The sequence below is a fragment of the Bactrocera oleae genome, chromosome 6 (genome assembly GCF_042242935.1).
Source record: "Bactrocera oleae isolate idBacOlea1 chromosome 6, idBacOlea1, whole genome shotgun sequence".
NCBI lineage: Eukaryota > Metazoa > Arthropoda > Insecta > Diptera > Tephritidae > Bactrocera > Bactrocera oleae.
Genome location: NC_091540.1, coordinates 38643471 through 38663375, shown reverse-complemented (window position 1 = coordinate 38663375; position 19905 = coordinate 38643471). Strand labels below are relative to the sequence as shown.

At 34.2% G+C, this 19905-nt stretch overlaps 1 protein-coding gene across 1 annotated transcript; it reads right to left on the bottom strand.

Annotated features, from left to right (window-relative positions):
* Window positions 1-14844: 14844 nt before the first annotated feature.
* LOC106626143 (fibrinogen C domain-containing protein 1) lies at window positions 14845-16207 on the bottom strand. Its single transcript, XM_014245953.3, has 3 exons — window positions 15926-16207; window positions 15321-15860; window positions 14845-15256 (listed from the first exon to the last, which is right to left on the bottom strand). The coding sequence occupies exons 1-3, from the start codon at window positions 16135-16137 to the stop codon at window positions 15112-15114; spliced, it is 897 nt and encodes a 298-aa protein (XP_014101428.1). The 5' UTR covers window positions 16138-16207; the 3' UTR covers window positions 14845-15111.
* Between the last annotated feature and the right edge of the window lie 3698 nt (window positions 16208-19905).

The following is a 19905-nucleotide window of genomic DNA, read 5'->3' as shown; positions in this document are numbered from 1 at the left end:
GAAAAGAAAAAGAACTCTATTAATTAATCGAGATAGACCTATTCTTATATAAACGATCAGTCCGCACCATCCGCCTATATATAATATTTTACAGCCTTTAATCAATCAATATTTTTGATATTTTAATGAAAATAAGTGGGCATGTTTTGATCATAATATGACTAAGCGCTTAATATGAATGACATCAGTCTAGGTTTTTGACTATGCCTCAAATAATTAATATATCTATTTTGCCCCTTGCTTGAATTATCCCTAATATACCCCACATATAAAATTTCTTTCTTTTGGTGAATATAGAGTACTATCCCGCAGAGTTTAGTTGTTTAGTTAAGTTGATTGAAATATAAACATTTTGGTCGTGAATTAAAACGCAGTAATTAAACTAAGTGACTCCTATAATATATCTTAGTATGCTACCAATAATAGCTTTACCTTACATGTTCATTTTACTTTATTTGAAACAAATTTGTTTTTTTAAATATTAAATAAGGAAGTTCTAAGTTCAGGTGTAATCACACATTTGATACTCTTGCTACTAACAAAGCGGGGGACTTACTTTCAGGCGTTGCCAAAACTTTATACCACCAATTCTACCCATATTTGACATACGACCATAGTATTATCAGAAAAAAATTTTTTCCGAATTTTAGATTGACCGAAATTTTCGATAAAAAGTTCGCAATAGAAACTGGGGTTCACATATTCCCTGTCTGTCTGTGGCACATCTTAAAAGCACTATTCGTGTAAAGATTTATCTCGATGCATTCATTGTTGCTTGATTTGTATACTGGAAAGTGAAAGAATCATAGGGAAATTAAAATTTTGTTGCATGAAAAGTAGGCGTGGTGGTCGCTGTTACATAGTAATGACAAAATGGTGTTATGTACCAATTTGGAAAGATTTTCAAACCACAGGTACCCTCACCACTGTAATCCTATGCACATTTTGTATCTTAATTTGGAGCTTAGTTATAGCACTTTACAAGTTTCCAATTTCGCCCATCTGCAATACCAACCCTCCTTGGGCGCTAAAGAACATATGTACCAAGGTATATCTCAATGTTTACTCAAGTTATCTGTTGCACGGACAAAAGGAGACTGTTCGTTTGTCAACTGTCAAAGAAAGGCTATTGAAAAAAGTACCTTTATTTGGATCACCCGTTATATTATATAAATAATCAGAATGACGAAACTGGTTGAAATCCAGGTGACTGTCTGTACGTCCGACGTATTTTACAATATTAAGATATATTATAGGTCACTTAGTGGTATTACTATTTATTACTTCCATTCAGCGAAAATGTCATACTCAAATGAAATATTTGTGATATAGACTTAACCGAAGAGGCTTATATTTTAATATATTGAGTTGATGTGAAAAGCGTCAACAAATGGATCGGAATTATATTCATTTTATTATTTTTATGACAACGTGTCCACTTAGTTTCATTAAAATATCATACATATGTATGGATTCAAGTCGGCCGCACATTTCAAATTCTAAATACGGGTTATATGGAGGCTAAGGGAAGTTTACACACAGTTTTATCCATTTTCCTTAAATTATTCCTACATTGGCCAATATATGTGGTACAAAGTCAACTGGAAGTTCGAAAATCTTTAGACTAGGTATATGAGGGCTAAGGGAAGTATTGACCCGATTTTTGACACAAGGGTATATTATTATCAAAGAAATATTTTCCCATAATATCAATAACATATCTCACAGATTCATCGAATCCTTTGCCAAAAGTCAGCCATATGCACTGGAGTCCACATATTCGGTGTGTGGGTGATTGAATAGTTATGGGATGATTTTCACAAGTTTTAGACTTGAGATAGCATACCTCAAAGGAACTATTTGTGGAAAGTTTTATCTGAATCATAAAAACAAATCAGCATTGTCTTCACTTTTGACTTCTGGAAGTCGATAAAGAATAGCAGATTCTAACGCACTAGTCTACATATAGATGGCGCCACTAGAGTTTAATTTGTTACTTGTTTACTGTTTACTATGGAACGCACCTTGTATATCTATTTGTGCTTGATTTGTTGTGCTATATAGGAAATAGGCGCGGTTGAAGTCAGATTGCGCCCATTTTCACAACGTGCCATAGTACCATCTGGATAATGTTATGTGCCGAATTTGGTTGAAATTAGTGGAAAATGTTAGAAGATATGTGATTTCGCCTAAATATGGGCGGTGCCACGCCCATCGTCCCATTTTGACCCTTGCTTGGCGTTTTGTGGGTGTGGCAGTGGTCCACCCATCTACGAACTAAATTTTTTACCAAAGGACATGTGTACCAAGTTTCATTAAGATATCTTAATTTTTACTCAAGTTATCGTTTGTACGGATGGACGGACAGACGAAAAGACAGGCAGTCACTCGACTTTCAACTCGTCTCATAATCCTGATCATTTATGTACTTATGTGTACGATTTCAACACTTCAAGCAATTTAAAAACACAAAAAATGTATTAATCTAGAATAATGTCGCAATGTATGGTTCTACGAAAGAGTTGAAAATTTGTTTCCACGAAATAGCGACTGCCTGAACAAAAGCACTTTTATTGACTGTTTTGCACTTTTTGAAAATAGTAAAAGTTTAAATAAAATAATTTGTAAAGTTTTTTAAATCAGTCCAGTAGAACCTGGAAAATCGTGGGCATTGTTTTGCAAAAGACAGTTTCAGGAAGAACGCGTTTAAAGTTTCGTGAACTGGCCAAAACAGTTTGGATACCGGGTCAGCGAAATACTTTTATCACCTAAAATAATTTGAATTTTGCAAAATTTTCTTGTAGATATATTCTTAAATAGTTAAACTTTTTTATTTCTAAACCAGAAAAACCGCCTTTATGTACTGCTGAAGACCACTAAATATTTTTTTATATATTGACGTTTGTGTTTTGTCGTTACTATTTTCTTCTCATCTGATAATTTAAACTTCTTGACGTTGATAAAGGTCCAAGAAATGCGATTTGCCAGTAGCTCCTTATAAATAATGCAAATAAATGGAAGGAAAATTGCGTAAAATGTACATATTCTGATGGCTGTGGTACGGCTGGCGCACGAATCGTGCTACAAAAACAAACCGTAATTACTTTTTTTCCGTGTAAGAATTCGACTTACTTTTTTTTAATTTTTGGTATTACTTAAGTTTTTTTTAAATTAATGCTTAGGATACCGAAAAGTGGGTTTGAATTGTGCAGCGGCACCATGTTTTGCAGTCCGTCATTTCCGTCCAATTTCAGATTAGTGGATCGTCAATTCAGACAAGTCCAAGAGTTTCGATTCGAAACGTGGAGTTATCAGACGGTCATTACCACGGATAATTCATGATGACTTAAACGTGTTTTCATACAAAGCTCAAATAACAACCCTCCAGATTTGCCTGAAAATTTGCCAAAAAATGATTGAAATAGCCGAAGAAGACAATAACATGATAAATTGGCCGTTTATGTCTGATCAGGCCCATTTGGATCTAAATGGAATCAAATCCAAAAATAATCCACAAGACGGAACTTGACCCAGAACGAGTCACTGTGTGGTGCTCAGTTTCACCAAGGTATATTGTCCGGTCATACTTTTTTGAAAAAAGCGGTGTAACAGTATTTATCCATGGGCAATGGGCGTTATTTAAAGATGACCGATTATTTCGGAGCTTCAACAAACTAATATCAAGAAACTTCACTTTCCGCTTTCCCTTAATTTCACCGGACCTGACTGCATCAGACTTTTTTCAGCAGTGCATTTAATCGATAATTGAGGCAATTCTGACTCCCGACTTCAACCCTTCAAGCCGCAAAGAATAATTTTCTAATTAGCTGTCGCATATGCGTGGCTGAGCATGAAGGTCATTTACGGTCCATAATTTTTTAAAATAATTAATTATATAAAATAGAATAAAATTTTCTATACAATAACAAAAAATATTATGCATTGATTAAAAAAAGGTTTAACGGTTTTATTTTTATTTGCATATATTATATTTATATTATTGCGGCAATAGCAATTTAAAGGCACGCACAATTGTACAAGCCACTAGTTGCTCGACTGTTGAAGACGAAGCAAGAAACTATAATACCCTTAACAGGGTATTTCTGATAGCACAAAAGAATATAAAATGAAAGGTCTTAATTTTGATCGGTCAGTTTGTATGGCGGCTTCTATAGTATAGAAAAATTTCTTCGAAGATTGTACCGGTGTCTTTGACAATAAGCCATGCCAAATCTCGTCAAATAAAAAAGTTTTCCATGCAAGGACATATACTTGATAGTCCAGTTTGTATGACAGCTATACCATATCAGTCCTATATCAGCGGTTTCGACAAATGAGCAGCTTCTTAAGGAGAAAAGGACGTTTCCCTCGGGGTGGTACAAACCTCGTGCCAAACTTTATATACCCTGTTGAAGGTATAAATAATACCTATCACATTTAGTAAACTACTTAATAGGTAACAGCTGCATTTTCTGGCAAATTTCTAACAATATGTTCAACAAAAAGTGAACTATGCTAATTTGAACAAAAAAAAAAATAGTTTTTAAACCCTTGGAAAAACATAATGTAAACGTCCTTTTGTTGTATATATGGGCGGAAGCCCATTCAATGAACAATGGATTTTCTGCCCCATTTCGTTTCAATTCAAGAACTGTGTCTATCTAACAGTAACAATTTTCAAATTTTTTTGTAAAAAATAATGTAATCTATAGATGGCAGCATGTGTCCCTGAAAATTTTTGACACTAAATCATATGTATGAGGCACGAAAGAAAACTATCTACGTTTTAACTAATCGAAGACGTCTTCTCTATACTCTTGCTCTTGCTCATCAAAATTTGTGTGCTCAACAAAATACAAACTACTAACTAACACGTAAGAATTTACACTGTGCGTGCCGAGGAGCATAGCAGACATTTAATTGTTACCTATTATTTTACCCCACCAACATATAGGTAAATATAGGCATCTATACACAATACCTTGTGACCAGAAAGTTTCCGGAAATTGTAAATAATACGAACAATTTTTAATCTCCATCAATATTTATTTTGTCGCCTTCAAAATATGCTCCTTCTGAAGTGATATACTTGTACATATGCCACCTCTTTTTCCAATCATCGAAACATGTCTTGTAGGCGCTGTCCGGGATCGCCTTCAGTTCCCTCTGCGAATTTTCTTTTAAGGCCTCAATTGAGTCGAAATGGGTTCCACGAAGTGGTAACTTGAGTTTTGGAAGCAAAAAAAAGTCGCATGGGACCAAAAACCCAAAAATTTTTAATTCCAGATTTTCGAAAATACTGATTCCAGATTTTCGAAAAAATGCTGATCAGCATACCAAGCTGAGCCAAATTCGCCATGTCCATCCGTATAGAACTAGTTAGTCTCTCAGTATTTGAGAGATCCCTAAGAAGCTGTTCATTTGTTGTAACCACCAAGATCGTGCATATGTAGAGTTGTCGTAGAAAAAATCGATTATAATAAGGGTAAAAATCTTTTTTTCATATTAATTAGCAAACCGTTTTCCTGTAGCGGTTTCAAATTTAATTATGCATATGATTGCTATTATGAATGCACTTGTAAAGGGCATTACAGCTTCAATGCAGCCGAAGTTAACGTTTTTCCTTTTTACATATAAAGTTTTACAACACCTGAAAGTATTTTCTCGACTTTGATGCCTTTGATCTCCGCTATTTGCTAGTGTACTAAATGTTCGGATATGCCCGAACTAAGTCCTACCTTACTTCCAGTTTGCATTAATATTTTTTCGAAAACAACTGCACAACTATTCAACCGCTCTGGCGCACATTTGTTAACTGAAATAGTTTGACAATACCTCAACTTAAACTGACGGATTGAGTTTATATCGATCGTTTAAATTTTCAACTAAAATCTAGTTGAGTTTTGAATGAGCGAAACCTTCACAAACTATATTGGACTCTTTGCAGAAGGGTGCTAGAGTAAAAATGAAAATTGTAAAGTTGGTCGTAAAGGGTTGTCTGTTGACTTTGTGGTCAACAGCCAACTGAAAAACAAAAGCGCACGCTTACTTACATAAGTATGTAGATACGAGTACATGGTACATGTGTAGCAGTGGCATGCACATAAATTCAGAAATGTGGAAAATTAGTTTAGTAATATAGCGTATCACTTTAAAGATTTATGTAAATATGAACATGTCTGTAATATTTAGACATTTTCACTTAGATTACTGCTATAATACGAATACATGTATGGCAAATAATTTAAAAGGAGAGAGGTGCATCGTGTACGAATTTTCGTTGGACCATGACGAGGTGTTAGAAGATTATGCATGCTAATAATAAGAACACTAAAGCGGATTTGTTTGTTTTAACAAAACTTTCCTTTAATTTATTTAGAATACATAAAAGCATTTCTAACACGCCAAAATGTTAAATGCGAATATTAAATGTACGATATCACAGCCTTTTTCACATAGTGGTGTTTATCTAACCATATTATTATTTCAATAGGTGGTAAATATTGTTGAAAGAAACATTTTCAGACCTTAGGGCGCTTACTGAGTGGATCAGCGCTGATCGATTTTAGGTATTGTAGCGATAAATACAAAACGGGATAAATTTGGCGAATATCACCATCTGCAAAGTTTTGTATACTCTGAACAGGGTATATTAAGTTTACCACGCAGTTTTTAACACCTAATAGGAAACTTTGGAAGCCCTACAAAGTATATATATGTATAATTGATCATCGCGACGAGCCGTGTCAGTCTGTACGTCTGAATCTTCAAAAAATTCGGGATGCATTATTGTCTAAAGCAATATTGCAATCATCGAAGAAATTGTTCAGATCGGGTCACTGTAAAATATAGCTGTCATAAATACTGGCCTATTAAAATCAAGATAAAAATAGTTTTATACTGCTTTATGCTATAAAAAATGCATCTTTGAATGGGATTATAGCTTCGGTGCAACCGAATTTAACGTTTTTCTTGTTTGAACATATATAATACATTGTATATAATGTACGCCGTTTAAGCACGAGTCAGCATCGAAAGTCACTTCGAAACTGTTTTCTCGCATTGATCAGCTTTACGCTCGGCTTCGGTCAGCTTCCACTCTGCGCTGCCGATTCGTATAAAAATGTACGCATACGTTGTTCGGCTCGGCTTTCAGCGTTCACTCTGCAGGCACCCTTAGGGATGTGGTGGACCGCTTTTTTCAAACCAGTAGTAACATGTAGACTAAGTTTTGCTTTGATGTCCACTGGAAAATATCCAATAAAGTTATATAATTTAAGCTAAAATTGTAAATCACCTGTACTTAAGAGTACTATTTGTAAATTTCGCTCAGTCTGTGATATATGTGATTGAAATTCGAAGAAAATCGTTTCTTGAAAACAGTATGCCTGTATGTCAAAACTGGGTTAAATCGGGTCAACGAAATATTCACCCTATATCTAATATAAAGATTTTCGAACTTCCGTGAGTTATAACTTAAAGAATTGCTTGCAAATATATTTTTAAGAATATCTGAGCAATGTCTAAATATCCGCCGGTCTCTTTCTTTGCCCGCTATATAGCATATAAAAATATTTCCGACTTTTCACCTGATTTTAAACCATACAGGTTGCTCAAAATTTGTAATATTTAAAAAAAGTAAATGTACAAGTTTCCTTGAAAATATGTGGTTTACCCCTGAATATGAATGAAATTGGTCTAAACCTTGGTCCAAAATTCTTATCCCTAATATAAAGAGTTTCGATCTTCTGGTTGACGTTTTCTACATTAACTCATTAGATTATATTTAGACTTTTCGCTTCGATTGACTTTGTATCAAATATTTCTCATGATGAGTTTAATATAATTTTTGTAATCATTGTACCGAATTTGTTGATAAATCTAATAAAAGTTCCAATTTAATGGCTATACACTTAGTTAATTCTGGCAATTTATCATCGTTTCGATTTTGTTCTATCATCCGTGTTCGTCACAATATATTAACTTGACATTCAATATAAGTTAATAAGATACCAAATTTAATTGTTATCCATTGCCGATTTCGAAGAATAATGAATGTTGAATTTTTTTCCCTAAATTTCTTAATATAATGTTTTACAAACACCTATAAGTATTTCACGAGATTTTATCCTTACAAGTTGCAAAAGTATAAAATGTTTGGTTCCTCGAACTTAGCCCTTCTCTACTTGTTCTTGTTTACCTTTTTTTTGAAAGGTATATTTAATATACTTATTATGCGAATGTACTATCTAGTTATGTATCTTATTTTTGTTTTGCATCGGATATCAGAGAGTTTTGAGAACTTTGGATATACGAAGAATGTGTTAACATCATATATGGAAATTTGGAGGAGTAAAGACTTTTGGAAATCATAAAAAACTATCTATATGAAACTCGGCTTAAAAATTTAATATTTCAAAAGCATAAACAAAAGCAAACCGCAGCATTTTACAAACTTTTTTGGGCCAAATATTTGATAGGTGTACGTATTTATAACATATAACGACATATTTATATGATTGTTTCTGACATGGCGTATACGTAACGGACATATCAGCCAAATTATATCGTCGCCTTTTTGCGAAACTATCGAATGTTACAAAAATCAAATTTTAACGACGAGAATTTTTGAATTTTTAACCCTTATATTAATATATTATATAATCTGTTGATTGATTTTACGAAAAAACTACTTATTAGATAACTATACAGGTTGGTTAAAAAGTTTGTTGGCCTCACCAAGAAATAGCACTACTAGCACCAATTTTTTTTCTTAAGTTGGAACATATGTCGTAAGAACATATGTAAAGTTACAAGTCTTTCTGTCAATGAATTATTTGTTTACAAGCCATTTGAAGTTGACGTGTCAAAGTATTTTCTTAATATGGAAAAAGTTGAATAACGTGCAGTGATTAGCTTCTTTGTTTGGAAAGGTTTAAATTTTAAACTTTAAAAGCAACGGAAATTCATGAACAATTGTTAAAAGTGTCCTTATACACTTAACCTTCCTTAACCTTCAAGGCACACTGTTAAATTGGGGCTGGTGAGCTTAATCGTGCTCATACTAGACTTGAAGACGATCGAACCGCGAAGGACGACCATAACCGCAACCACACCAGAAATCATTGAACAAGCTCAAAATATTGTGAGTGAAGATACAAGTTTGACTAAACGTGAAAGTGCTAATGCCATAGGCATCTCATGTTACGTTTTGCATGGAGAATGACAAATGAAAAAGCTGTTTGGAAAGTTAGTGCCGCACACGTTAACAAATCAACAAAAACTGGGTCGAAAACCAATTTCTCAGCATAATTTAGAGCGTTTGCAGCAGAATAAAACCGATTTATTGCGTCGTGCTATAACTATGGAGGAGACTTGGATTTACCACCATGATCCTTATTTGGTACAAGAACGTTTACGGTGGACTGTAGCTAGTTGTTTAGCTCCAAAACAGGTGAATTCACAACGATCAGCAAAGAATGTTATGGAATCAGTTTTTTGGAATGAAAAAGGAATGTTACTGATTGATTATCTGCAGAAAGGTAAATCAATCAACTCTGAATGAAATTCGTGAGAAAAGATCTGGTTTGCAGCAAAAAATGAGTTTTCATCAAGACAATGCACCTGCACACAACGGTATCTACCGTATTCACCAGATTTGGCTCTCAGCGACTACCACCTCTTTAGAAACCTGAAACAATTTTTCTTAGTGGAAAGCATCTTCGTCGAATGAAGAAGCTATTACAGCTATAGGCGGGTATTTTGCAGTGCTTCCGGAAAGTTATTACAGGGGTGGCATAAAATTATTGGAGGATCATTGGAATAAGTCGATTGAAGTTAAGGGAAATTATATTGAAGAAAAAGTATAGTTCGTACCAACCTGTAATATCTCACTCATGAATGGCATTTTAGAGATTGAGTGTATCAGGTATTATTATATATAATATATAAATAAAAGCTGCATTTGTTCGTGTATATACAGCTGTTGAATACACAATTCATTAGTAAATGTTAGAGCATATTCGGTTATTCAAATAATTTGTTGGTCTATTTTACGGGTGACGGTGTACGGGTGAACACTGTTCAATACTATAAATTTTGCATGTAATATTTGTAAGCTGTCTTTTAACAGCTTTATACAAATATAATAATAATACAAATCACTAATTCTTATAGATTTCTTAAGAATTAGTTCAAAATTTCCCTTACATGGAGAGCCTTCAGTAAATTTTACTTTACTGACGATTTATGAGAGTGCAAAGCACTGAAATAAGAGCCGTTGATGTATTGTTTTCCACTTGTTTACGTTAGTTTTGCACTAAGAGTGCCGCATTTGCTCGCACGGCTTTTCCATTGGCCATAAAGTCAAACCTTTACGAGCAATTTACTCAGTGCAATAGCAAAAACTGGACAAAACAATGCGAAAAAATTTTGTTTTATGAAAAACAAAGGGACGTGACTACATATAAAATTACACAGTTGCAGTCCTAAATGGTAGAAAACTCACCCTACAGGAAAATAAACAAGTAGAAAACTACTATACAGCTAGAATGAACCGCAAGCGAAAGCACGACTGACTACAGGCATGCTCACGTCATGCTCTTAATTTATCTCACATATCAACTTTTATAATCGGCAAATGCCAGCACGAAAATCCTCCAATTAGGTACTTATATGTACACATAAGTATGAGTCAGGTCAATGTCACTATTCCTGTTTTATTGGTACCATTTTTGATACTTACCTAAAGAATGATCGAGAAAGTATTTTCATTGCATTATATTGTCATTTGCTAATATTATATAATAAGTGTGAATGTAAGTATGTTTTTTACGCTTTTCTGTCGAAACCACGTAACCGATCTTCATGAAACTTTTTACACATATGTCTTATGGTATTTTAAAGAACATATGATATTATTAAAATCAATATTTATATATATAATTTTTTGTTTGTAAAAGAAATTTGAAAAATGGAAAAAAAATATTTTTATGACTGTTTGTCGAAAACTTTCAAAATGTAACAAAACAAAAATGAAAGGTGAGCGAAGCCGTGAGAAAAACTATTGTAGTTCAGTATAAAAAGAAAACAAAATTCGAAAAAGTTTATTTTAGTGAGATATTGTTTAACAAATTACAACTTATTTTGAAAAACTAGTTATGTTTGTTCATAACTTTTGCCAGCACCAATATGATGATAACTCGTCTCTTCATCCTGATCATTTATATAATATATATATAACCCTATATCTAACTCGATTAGTTTTAGGTGATACAAACAACCGTTAGGTGAACAAAACTATTATACTCTGTAGCAACAGGTTGCGAGAGTATAAAAATGTATTGGCGCAAATTTAGCGACTACAATATTTACGAGCACGATGATGCGTTTTTATTAGTCGATGTTATTTCTCCTTTGCGTGTCACACTTAACACAGTCGTATACAGAAGTACATTTCTTCGCTGTTCTGTATAAGTTGCAAATACAGGTTGGTTGAAAAGTGAGTAGTGCTCACCAAGAAATAGCACTACTAGCTCCTAGCTTTTTTTTCTTAAGTTAGTACTGATAAATTAAGCTCTAAACACGCCAGAGACATTAAGTTGTATCTCTGGGATGTTATGAGATGAGTTAAGGGAACCGCGTTCAAACTTAGACAGTGGGTATGGCACAGCCCTCTTTTAGGTGAAAACCCAGATCTTGCGATCTGCTTAGCCGATTTCAACTAAATTCGGTATATGACATTATTCTCATATTTTTTTGTTATAGTGCGAAAACGGTCGAAATCGGACACAACCACGCCTATTTTCCATATAATACCATTTTAAATTCCATCTAATTCTTTAACTTTTTCTATGCCAATCAAGCAACAATGATTGTATCGGGGTAGAACTTTGCATGAATAATGCGTTTAAAGTATGCTATCTTGTGAACAAAAATTTTATAAATCGTACCAAAACTTTTCAAGCCCCTAGGTACTGAATATGTGAACCGCAGTGCCGATAGTTGACTTTATACCGTATTCTTAACACCCAACGAAAGTAAAATGCCGACGAAGGCGCGTTGTTCGCGGTGACAATAGGCAAATTACATTTGTGTGTGGGCGAGTATAATTGAATGAAAGGAAGGAATGATGTTTTTGATGTTTTGAACACTTACTGGTTTCGAGGTTCGTCTAATAAGCATGTAATCCAATAGGCATAGGCCGAATCTGAACTATTTGTTTTTGAGATTGTAGTGCTGCTTGGATAATAATCTATGCCAATTTTATGTAAAATATCTTGTTAAACTAAAAAAATCCATACAACGACTTAATTTTGATGAATCAGTTTGAAAGGGTTCGCTACGTCAGCAGAAGTTAACACAGGGTTGCATTTATCGCATTCTTAATCGATATATCGATGCAAAATATATTTAATCCTGTTTATTTGGGATGATTTCAGCCTCTACCAACTATTGACATATCAATTCTGAGCCTTACTAAGGCAATTGCTTTCAACACTCTAGAGAGCTGTTGACTGTTTAACTTACTCTAGACTCACCTTTCTCAGATTAAGCTCTAAATGTCAAAGTAGTTCCTTACCGTTCACAATTTAGCGGTAGTGTAAATAGAGCGACCTTTCGTGTAAATTCGCAATTAAGTTGCAGTTCCTATCAAATATGGTATGATTTGATACGCACCACAGATAGTGGTCCTGAACTAATGTTCAACGAGACAGAACAAACATTGATAAGTAGTGGACCAATTGTTATAAACAGTTTCCCAATACTTACTAGGCTGTATTGGGTGAATTTTTTAGATTTACTTAATCTCTTAACTATAGCCGTAGTCAGTTTTTCATTTCTCTGCTCGCTTCTGCTCTCGTTTAAAAAAATTTCAAACATCAACAAAAATATTTCATAAAATTCAATACTAGAGAGTATTTCCTTACTTTTTTAAATCGGTATGTTCAATTGATTAATACCAGAAGCTTATTCGATTCACCATGTTTCAAGGTTTCCACGACTAATTGCATAACAACCTTCATACTCGCTCGGGATTCACCCATCGATTTGATATCAGACAGGTCGGGATTTTCAGGCAGATTGTGAAGATCTATAAAAAAAAATTAAAATGCAAAACATCTATGGAGAGTATCTAATACATAGAATGACAAACAAATTATTCTTAGCTACATCTATATGTAAGCCATAATATAGCCCAAATGTATACTTTTGAAGCAGCCGTAAGTTTGTTACAACCCCCCGGGTATAGGACAAATCTTCTGTTATTCCAGGCATTTTCACAAATTTTCTATACTAACATTTAATTTTAATCACTGTTAATTAAAAGGCAACAACAAAATATGCAAATATGAAACTAATCTTCTATTTCGCCTTACCACTATTATGCACAGCAGATTGGTCGTGAAATCTCTACACACGTGATATATATGCGACATGCCATATCGACGTTGCAACCTCATGTCATAATGATACAATACAGCAACCAGAACAACATAATAAAAAAATGGAAAATAAAAGTACAGTAGTATTCCGAAATAACGATTATTCGTTTTAACGAATACCGCTTATAACGAACAAGAAAATTGTTTACATTGAGTACCTTAAATAACGAATAACAGGGATTGTCAGTACTCGGTTTAACGAACAACACAAATACCTCATAAGGATAAACTTCTAATTTCGTCTTTGGTAAGGAAAGATGAGGATACTTTGGCAATGAGGAATGAAGTTAAATTGCTGAACTCGGTTTTTCCAAATATAAACAACATGAAATTATATGCTTAGGCCATTTTAAATAAATATTTTAATATTATCGACTTTACTTCTCAGTCAGCGATTTGAATGGATGTGTTGTAAAAAATTTCATACAGGATTATGATGAATTTGATATAATCAAGTTGAAGGAAATTACGAAATTGAAAATATACCAAAACTCAAACAAAAAGATGTAGAAAGTTTTAAAACAATGTCTCCAGAGGGCAGATCAGATCAATCTCGATTTCATAAAACTTATTTTGTTGACTGAACTTCAGAAAGAAGCCATCAAATGTAATTTTCGTATTCCAACGAAATAAACGACGATCTCAATAAAATAATTTATTAAGCTGCCATTTTCCGATACCTTACTTATTTTTATCGATAAACATATTATATGATTATATCCGCGCGCAGTTGGGAGCACAAATATGAATGGAGAATGTATTTTTCTTCAAATCCGAGATGTGTACTAAATATATGTATTTTAACTCATATTTACACACACGATACGGACTTGGAATGAAATACACTTCTGAGTTTGACAATGCCTGCCGAGCAATGACCGTCTCTAGAAAAAATTTGTTTAATAACTTAAAATTATCACTTTGAAGCGATTTGATATTTATTGGAGTTAACAATAAAGAAATCCTTTAACAAAAACTGAAAGACAAGACAATCAAAGCTTTTTATCTCTACTAGACAATATTCCAGATGACGACTTCGCTTTTTGTCACACTTCACTTTTGCCACACATTGTCGACAATTAATCAAAATATCACCCTTGAAACGCCGATACCAATGTATATGTGATAACATTACTTATAAGACAACCCGTTCCTAAGACAGTCGGTTCTAGGTAACCGGAGCGGACCCGGAATTTTATCCGACCAAAGATTGCCATCTCAGCATCATTAGAACTTCAGGGATGTTTTCTGCTGCTATAACAACAACAGATAATTTTATTGAAGCATATTCTCTGTGAGTCTCACACAAGCCGAAGACCTGCTGCTTTATTTTTGCCTATCTCTTATAAAACCAAATATCGGAGCCTTCAGCGAATAGAAATATATCAAGGCATAGACATTTGCACTACAAAGAAAATTTAATTTATACATTAACACTAGAAATAAAGCGTTAGTATGAAATAGGCTTCAATAAGCTCATGAGCTTAAATACCTCTTTTGAAACAAAAGAGAGCGCATTCGTTATTTACAGTAGTAAATTTACAGCAGATAAGAACTTTTATAAAATATATAAATATATGGTAAATTAGATACATTTTTAATAATGCATAGCATAGACTTGAGCGTCATGTCGTAAAAGTATTTTATTGTTTGGCAAACGCAGAGCTCAATATCTCAACGAAAGCCGCCTCATGCAGGCCTGCGTCGGACGTATCATCATTTGTACGAATTTCAATGACTCATCTCTGCTTATACCGATCCACACTATACCCTGACCGCTATTACCTTTTGTATAATCGCCGTTCAAGTTGCTGTCAAAACACGCATATGTAAATATTATTTATGCCAAATATGTATTTTGCCATTGTAACTTACCTCCAATAGCAACAGTTATACCACCAGCCGCCACGCCATTTCTTCGCGCAATTATCATCGTCCTTTTGGTCATTATCGCGATCGTATGTGCTGAATTTACTGCCTTCGTGATTTTGGAAATAATCACCGGCATTTCCTTTATAATCGCCCACAGTTTTCAGAACAAAGCCATCCGCTTCGCTACCTACAACGAATGCACTATATTTCGCATAGTATTTCTCACCACCGGAGTTTTCCATTTTTATGTACAGTTCATGTTCACAGCTTGTAGTAAGTGCATGCAGCTTATCGAGCCCGATCCAATAGTTACCGGCCAAGTTGCCGAAACCGACCTTATAGTCCGTCCAATTCCTATAGAAGTCAACATCAGCACTGACACGCCGCTGTATGACGGTCCAACCGCCGAAATCGGTATCCTCTTCACACCACACCTCGAACGGGATTTCGCTAAAGCGTCCGACTTGAATCTTGCAGATGCCACTTTTAGATATGGCGGCAGTAGCTTCTAAGCAGCTGCTGGGCATATTCGTTTTTAGTTTGCTATACAACAACAACAAAAAAGATTTCTTTTATTCGAAACTATTTATACAACAATGCTTTATTACGCTCTTTCCACTTGTTTGATCTCGTTTCGGCTGTAGATTTCCTCCACACGCTTTTCGAGTTTTTCCAGCTTTCCCAGAACCCTTTTCACAATCTCAATATCTACATCGCAATTGCAGTCGAGAGCTTCGACGGTTATGTCCACATTTCCTGCGCATAGTCTTACACCTAATATTAGGCTCGATAGTAGCGCAAGAAACTTTAGAAGCAACATCTTTTTAAGCACTATTCAATACCACCGTTTGCATGTGTGAAAGTTCAGAAGAAAACTGTGCTTCACAGAAGCTTGGGAATTTCTGTGGAACGCTCAAGCATTTGCTGATAACACAGCACTCAAGCATATAGGTGTGTGTGTATATGTACAAGTAGATAATACTTATAAATTTGCGATTCGTTAGGACGGAATTCTACAATAGTTTGATACACTATCTTTGATATCTACCAGCAAGTGGCTTTTCATAAGAGCAGAAGATCACCCAGAAACAGCTGTTGAGTAATCATGGTTTCCATATTCAGATCTCCAAAACCGAGAACCATCCAGTTTATTTCAATCTTGATTTGAAACCACAATCCACAAAGCGCTTGTTACGCACGAAAACCACTCGCGCACAGCAATTATTTACTATATTCTAACTGTAAGTATGTGTATGTACACACTTGTATGCATATGCAACTGCGATAAGCATAAATAAGTAGCGATGAAGGAATCGCAGGCAACGCTTACACTTACACAGATTTTGTCCCTACTTTTGCATACATTCCTAATCAAAAAGAAAACACAGAAATGCTCTCTTGAAATTGAAAAAATTGAGAATCTGCGATAACGTTGCTTATAAAAGTGGCTTTGCATAAGCAGCTTAGTTAGAATTGAATAATTTGATAATTAGAATTACCGAAATGAGTATAACATTTTCAAGCTTATTAAACTCAAATTTAATGACGTATATAAGCGCTAGTTTTAGTACTTCTTTTGCATTGCAACTTTTAATGTTCATGTAGATAATGTCAACATAACGTCGGCTGAAAGTCAAAGCTCTCTATTTAACCGACAATCAGTCCCAGAACAATCGAATCTATTTAACTGGATCAGATGCGGGTTTTTATCAGACCCAGAAGGGTCAAAAATTGGTTGACACGTTTATAAAATGTATTCTGTGTGTGTGTGCCTGATTTTTTACACAACATATCGGTCACTCTATGAGTGACAAAAATTAGTAAAATCGGGTCAATACTTCCCTTAGCCCCTAAATACCTAATATAGACATTTTCGAACTTCCGGAAGACTTTATAACGCATATATCGCTCAATATGTAACATATAAAATCTTAGTTAAATTCCCCAAGAATCTCGGTCTAATACTAGTGTAACTTCTGGACTATGATTGTAAATAAGCGATCAACTTTTCATTAAAATATATACGAAAATACCGCATATTACTATACTTTGATAGAGTATAAAACGTTCGGTTACATCCGAACTTAGACCTTCCTTACTTGATTTATTTTAAATATTTAGGAGGATATCTTATTTCGACTTATAATCGAAATAATCTATATTCTGATGGTAGAAAAAAGACAGGTTGGTTGAAAAGTGTCTGCGATCGAAATGAAAAAATACTGTTTTTGGTACGAAATATATATTTTTATTCAATATAATCTCCCTAAACTTCAATACACTTAATGGTCCTCCAATAAATTTATGCCATCCCTATAATGAATTTCCGCAAACTCTGCAAAATACCCGACTACGGCTGCAATAGCTTCTTCATTCGACGAAAAACGCTATCCACGAAGGAATTGTCTCAGGTTTCTGAAGAGGTAATAGTCGCTGGTAGCCAAATCTGATAAATACAGTGAATGCTCAAGCAATTCGTACCTTAATTCGTGGAAGTTTGTCATTGTTAAAACATCGTTGTGAGCAGGTGCATTGTCGTGATGAAAATGATTTTTTATGCTGCAAACCAAACCTTTTCTCACTAATTTTTTCATCCATCTGAATCGAAGGCTGCAATAATATTCAGAGTTGATTGTTATACCTTTTTGCAGATAATCAATCAGTAAAAACAGAAACGATGCAAGAAATCGGGTTTAATCTGCTTAGAACGCTTTAAATTATTCTGAGAAATTGGTTTTCGATCCAGTTTTTGTTGAATTGTTAACGTGAGCGGCCCTAACTTTCCAAACAGCTTTATCATATGTAATACTTCATGTAAAATATGAAGTACTTATTCGTCTAAGATGCCTATGGCATTAGCAATTTCGCGTTTAGTCAAACTTGGATCTTTACTCACAATATTATGAACTTGCTCAATGATATCTGGTGTGGTTGTGGTTTTTGGTCGTCCTTCGCGTAGATCGTCTTCAAGCCTAGTACGACCACATTTAAATTCACCAGCCCAAAATTCAAAGGTGCGTTTTGAAGGTATACAGTTCTTACAATTGTTCATAAATTTCCTTTGCTTTTAAACTTTTCCAAACAATGAATCTAATCACTGCGCGAAATTAAATTTTTTCCATATTAAAAAATACTCTGACACGTTAACTTCAAATAGTTTGTAAACAAAGAAATAAGTGACAGAATGATTTGTAACTTTACATGTGATCATGACAAATGTACCAACTTGAAAAAAAATTGGTGCTTGTAGTGCAATTATGTGTTGAGACCAACCAACCGGTATATACGTGACTATGTTAAATTTTCAAAATAATTTTACGAAAGACCTTACCAAACAATTCAAATCTGCTTTTTTTATAAATTAACTACGTATTATTTCGTAGAGTTTCAACAATTAAAATATTGGATTCGAATCTTTAAATAGGACCGAATATTTCATTCTCTTGCAACTTGCAAGGATCAAAACCGGCTAAGTACATCAGATGCTGGCAATATTAAAAAATAATGCGAAGGAGTTCAACTTCATTGCTTTTCGAAATCGTGAATGAATTACAATCAAATTTGGTATCATATTAACTTATTTTGAGGATTATAACTAAGGGTGTAGTTACTATATTTTAAATGCCGGCAGAGAAATTGAAGGGCTCATTGCATATACCAAAAAAGGTATATTATTTTTGGAGAAACATTTTCGAATTTTAATAATATATCTCACAGATTGACCGATATTTTGGGCAAAAAGTTTGTCATACACACTGGGGTTCACTTATTTGGCATCTGGGTTCTTGAAAAGTTATGATCCGATTTCGAAAATTTTTGGGTGTAAGATGAACTACCTAGCGTGCAAAAATTTTATAAGAATATATTTATTAGTTGTCGATTTGTAAACTGTAAAGTAAAAAAAACAGGTGGAATTTTAAAATTTATGACGTGATTTTTGTCTGATTTCACCGTGTTGTAAGAATGTAAGGATAATATTATATACCGAAATTGGTTGAAATCGGTCGAGTAAGTCCCGAGGTATGGATTTTCACCTAAATGCGGACGGTGACACGCCTATGCTACAATTTCGACCAAGGCTCCTATAAAGCCATCTTGTACCATTTCGGTTGTAAAACTGTATGTTTTATCGCGCTTCTAGTAGTTTTTGACAAAACTGTTATACGGGGAGAAGGCGAAGTTATACTTTGATTTCATCCATTTTCACACTTAGGAGATATGCACATCAAACATATTATAGGGCGCCCATTTCTTAAAAATGTTTAGCTTACAGGTGCCCCCTTGCTATTGCAATCCCCTACACCAAAATAAAATCTCTTAATTTGGAGCTTAATTACCGATTACGCCCATCTACGAACTCGTCCTTTGTAACCCTCTATCAAACTCGATTATTTTTATACTCTTGCAACATGTTGCTACAGAGTGCAATAGTTTTGTTCACCTAACGGTTGTTTGTAGCACCTAAGACTAATCCGGATCTAAGCTCCACAATAAGATACAAGACTATTATTTGGTATATAAAATCAAATTAGGAAGGCGCATCTTCAGTTTAAAATCTTTTAAAAAAGTGGGCTTCGGTACATAATAT

Excerpts from the sequence above, each read along its gene's own strand:
- LOC106626143 (XM_014245953.3), bottom strand. The coding sequence starts at position 16,137 with ATGTTGCTTCTAAAGTTTCTTGCGCTACTATCGAGCCTAATATTAGGT. Across the intron at positions 15,861-15,925 it reads ATCAAACAAGTGGAAAGAGC|CAAACTAAAAACGAATATGC; the intron begins GTAATAAAGCAT and ends GTTGTTGTATAG. Across the intron at positions 15,257-15,320 it reads TATAACTGTTGCTATTGGAG|CAACTTGAACGGCGATTATA; the intron begins GTAAGTTACAAT and ends GTGTTTTGACAG.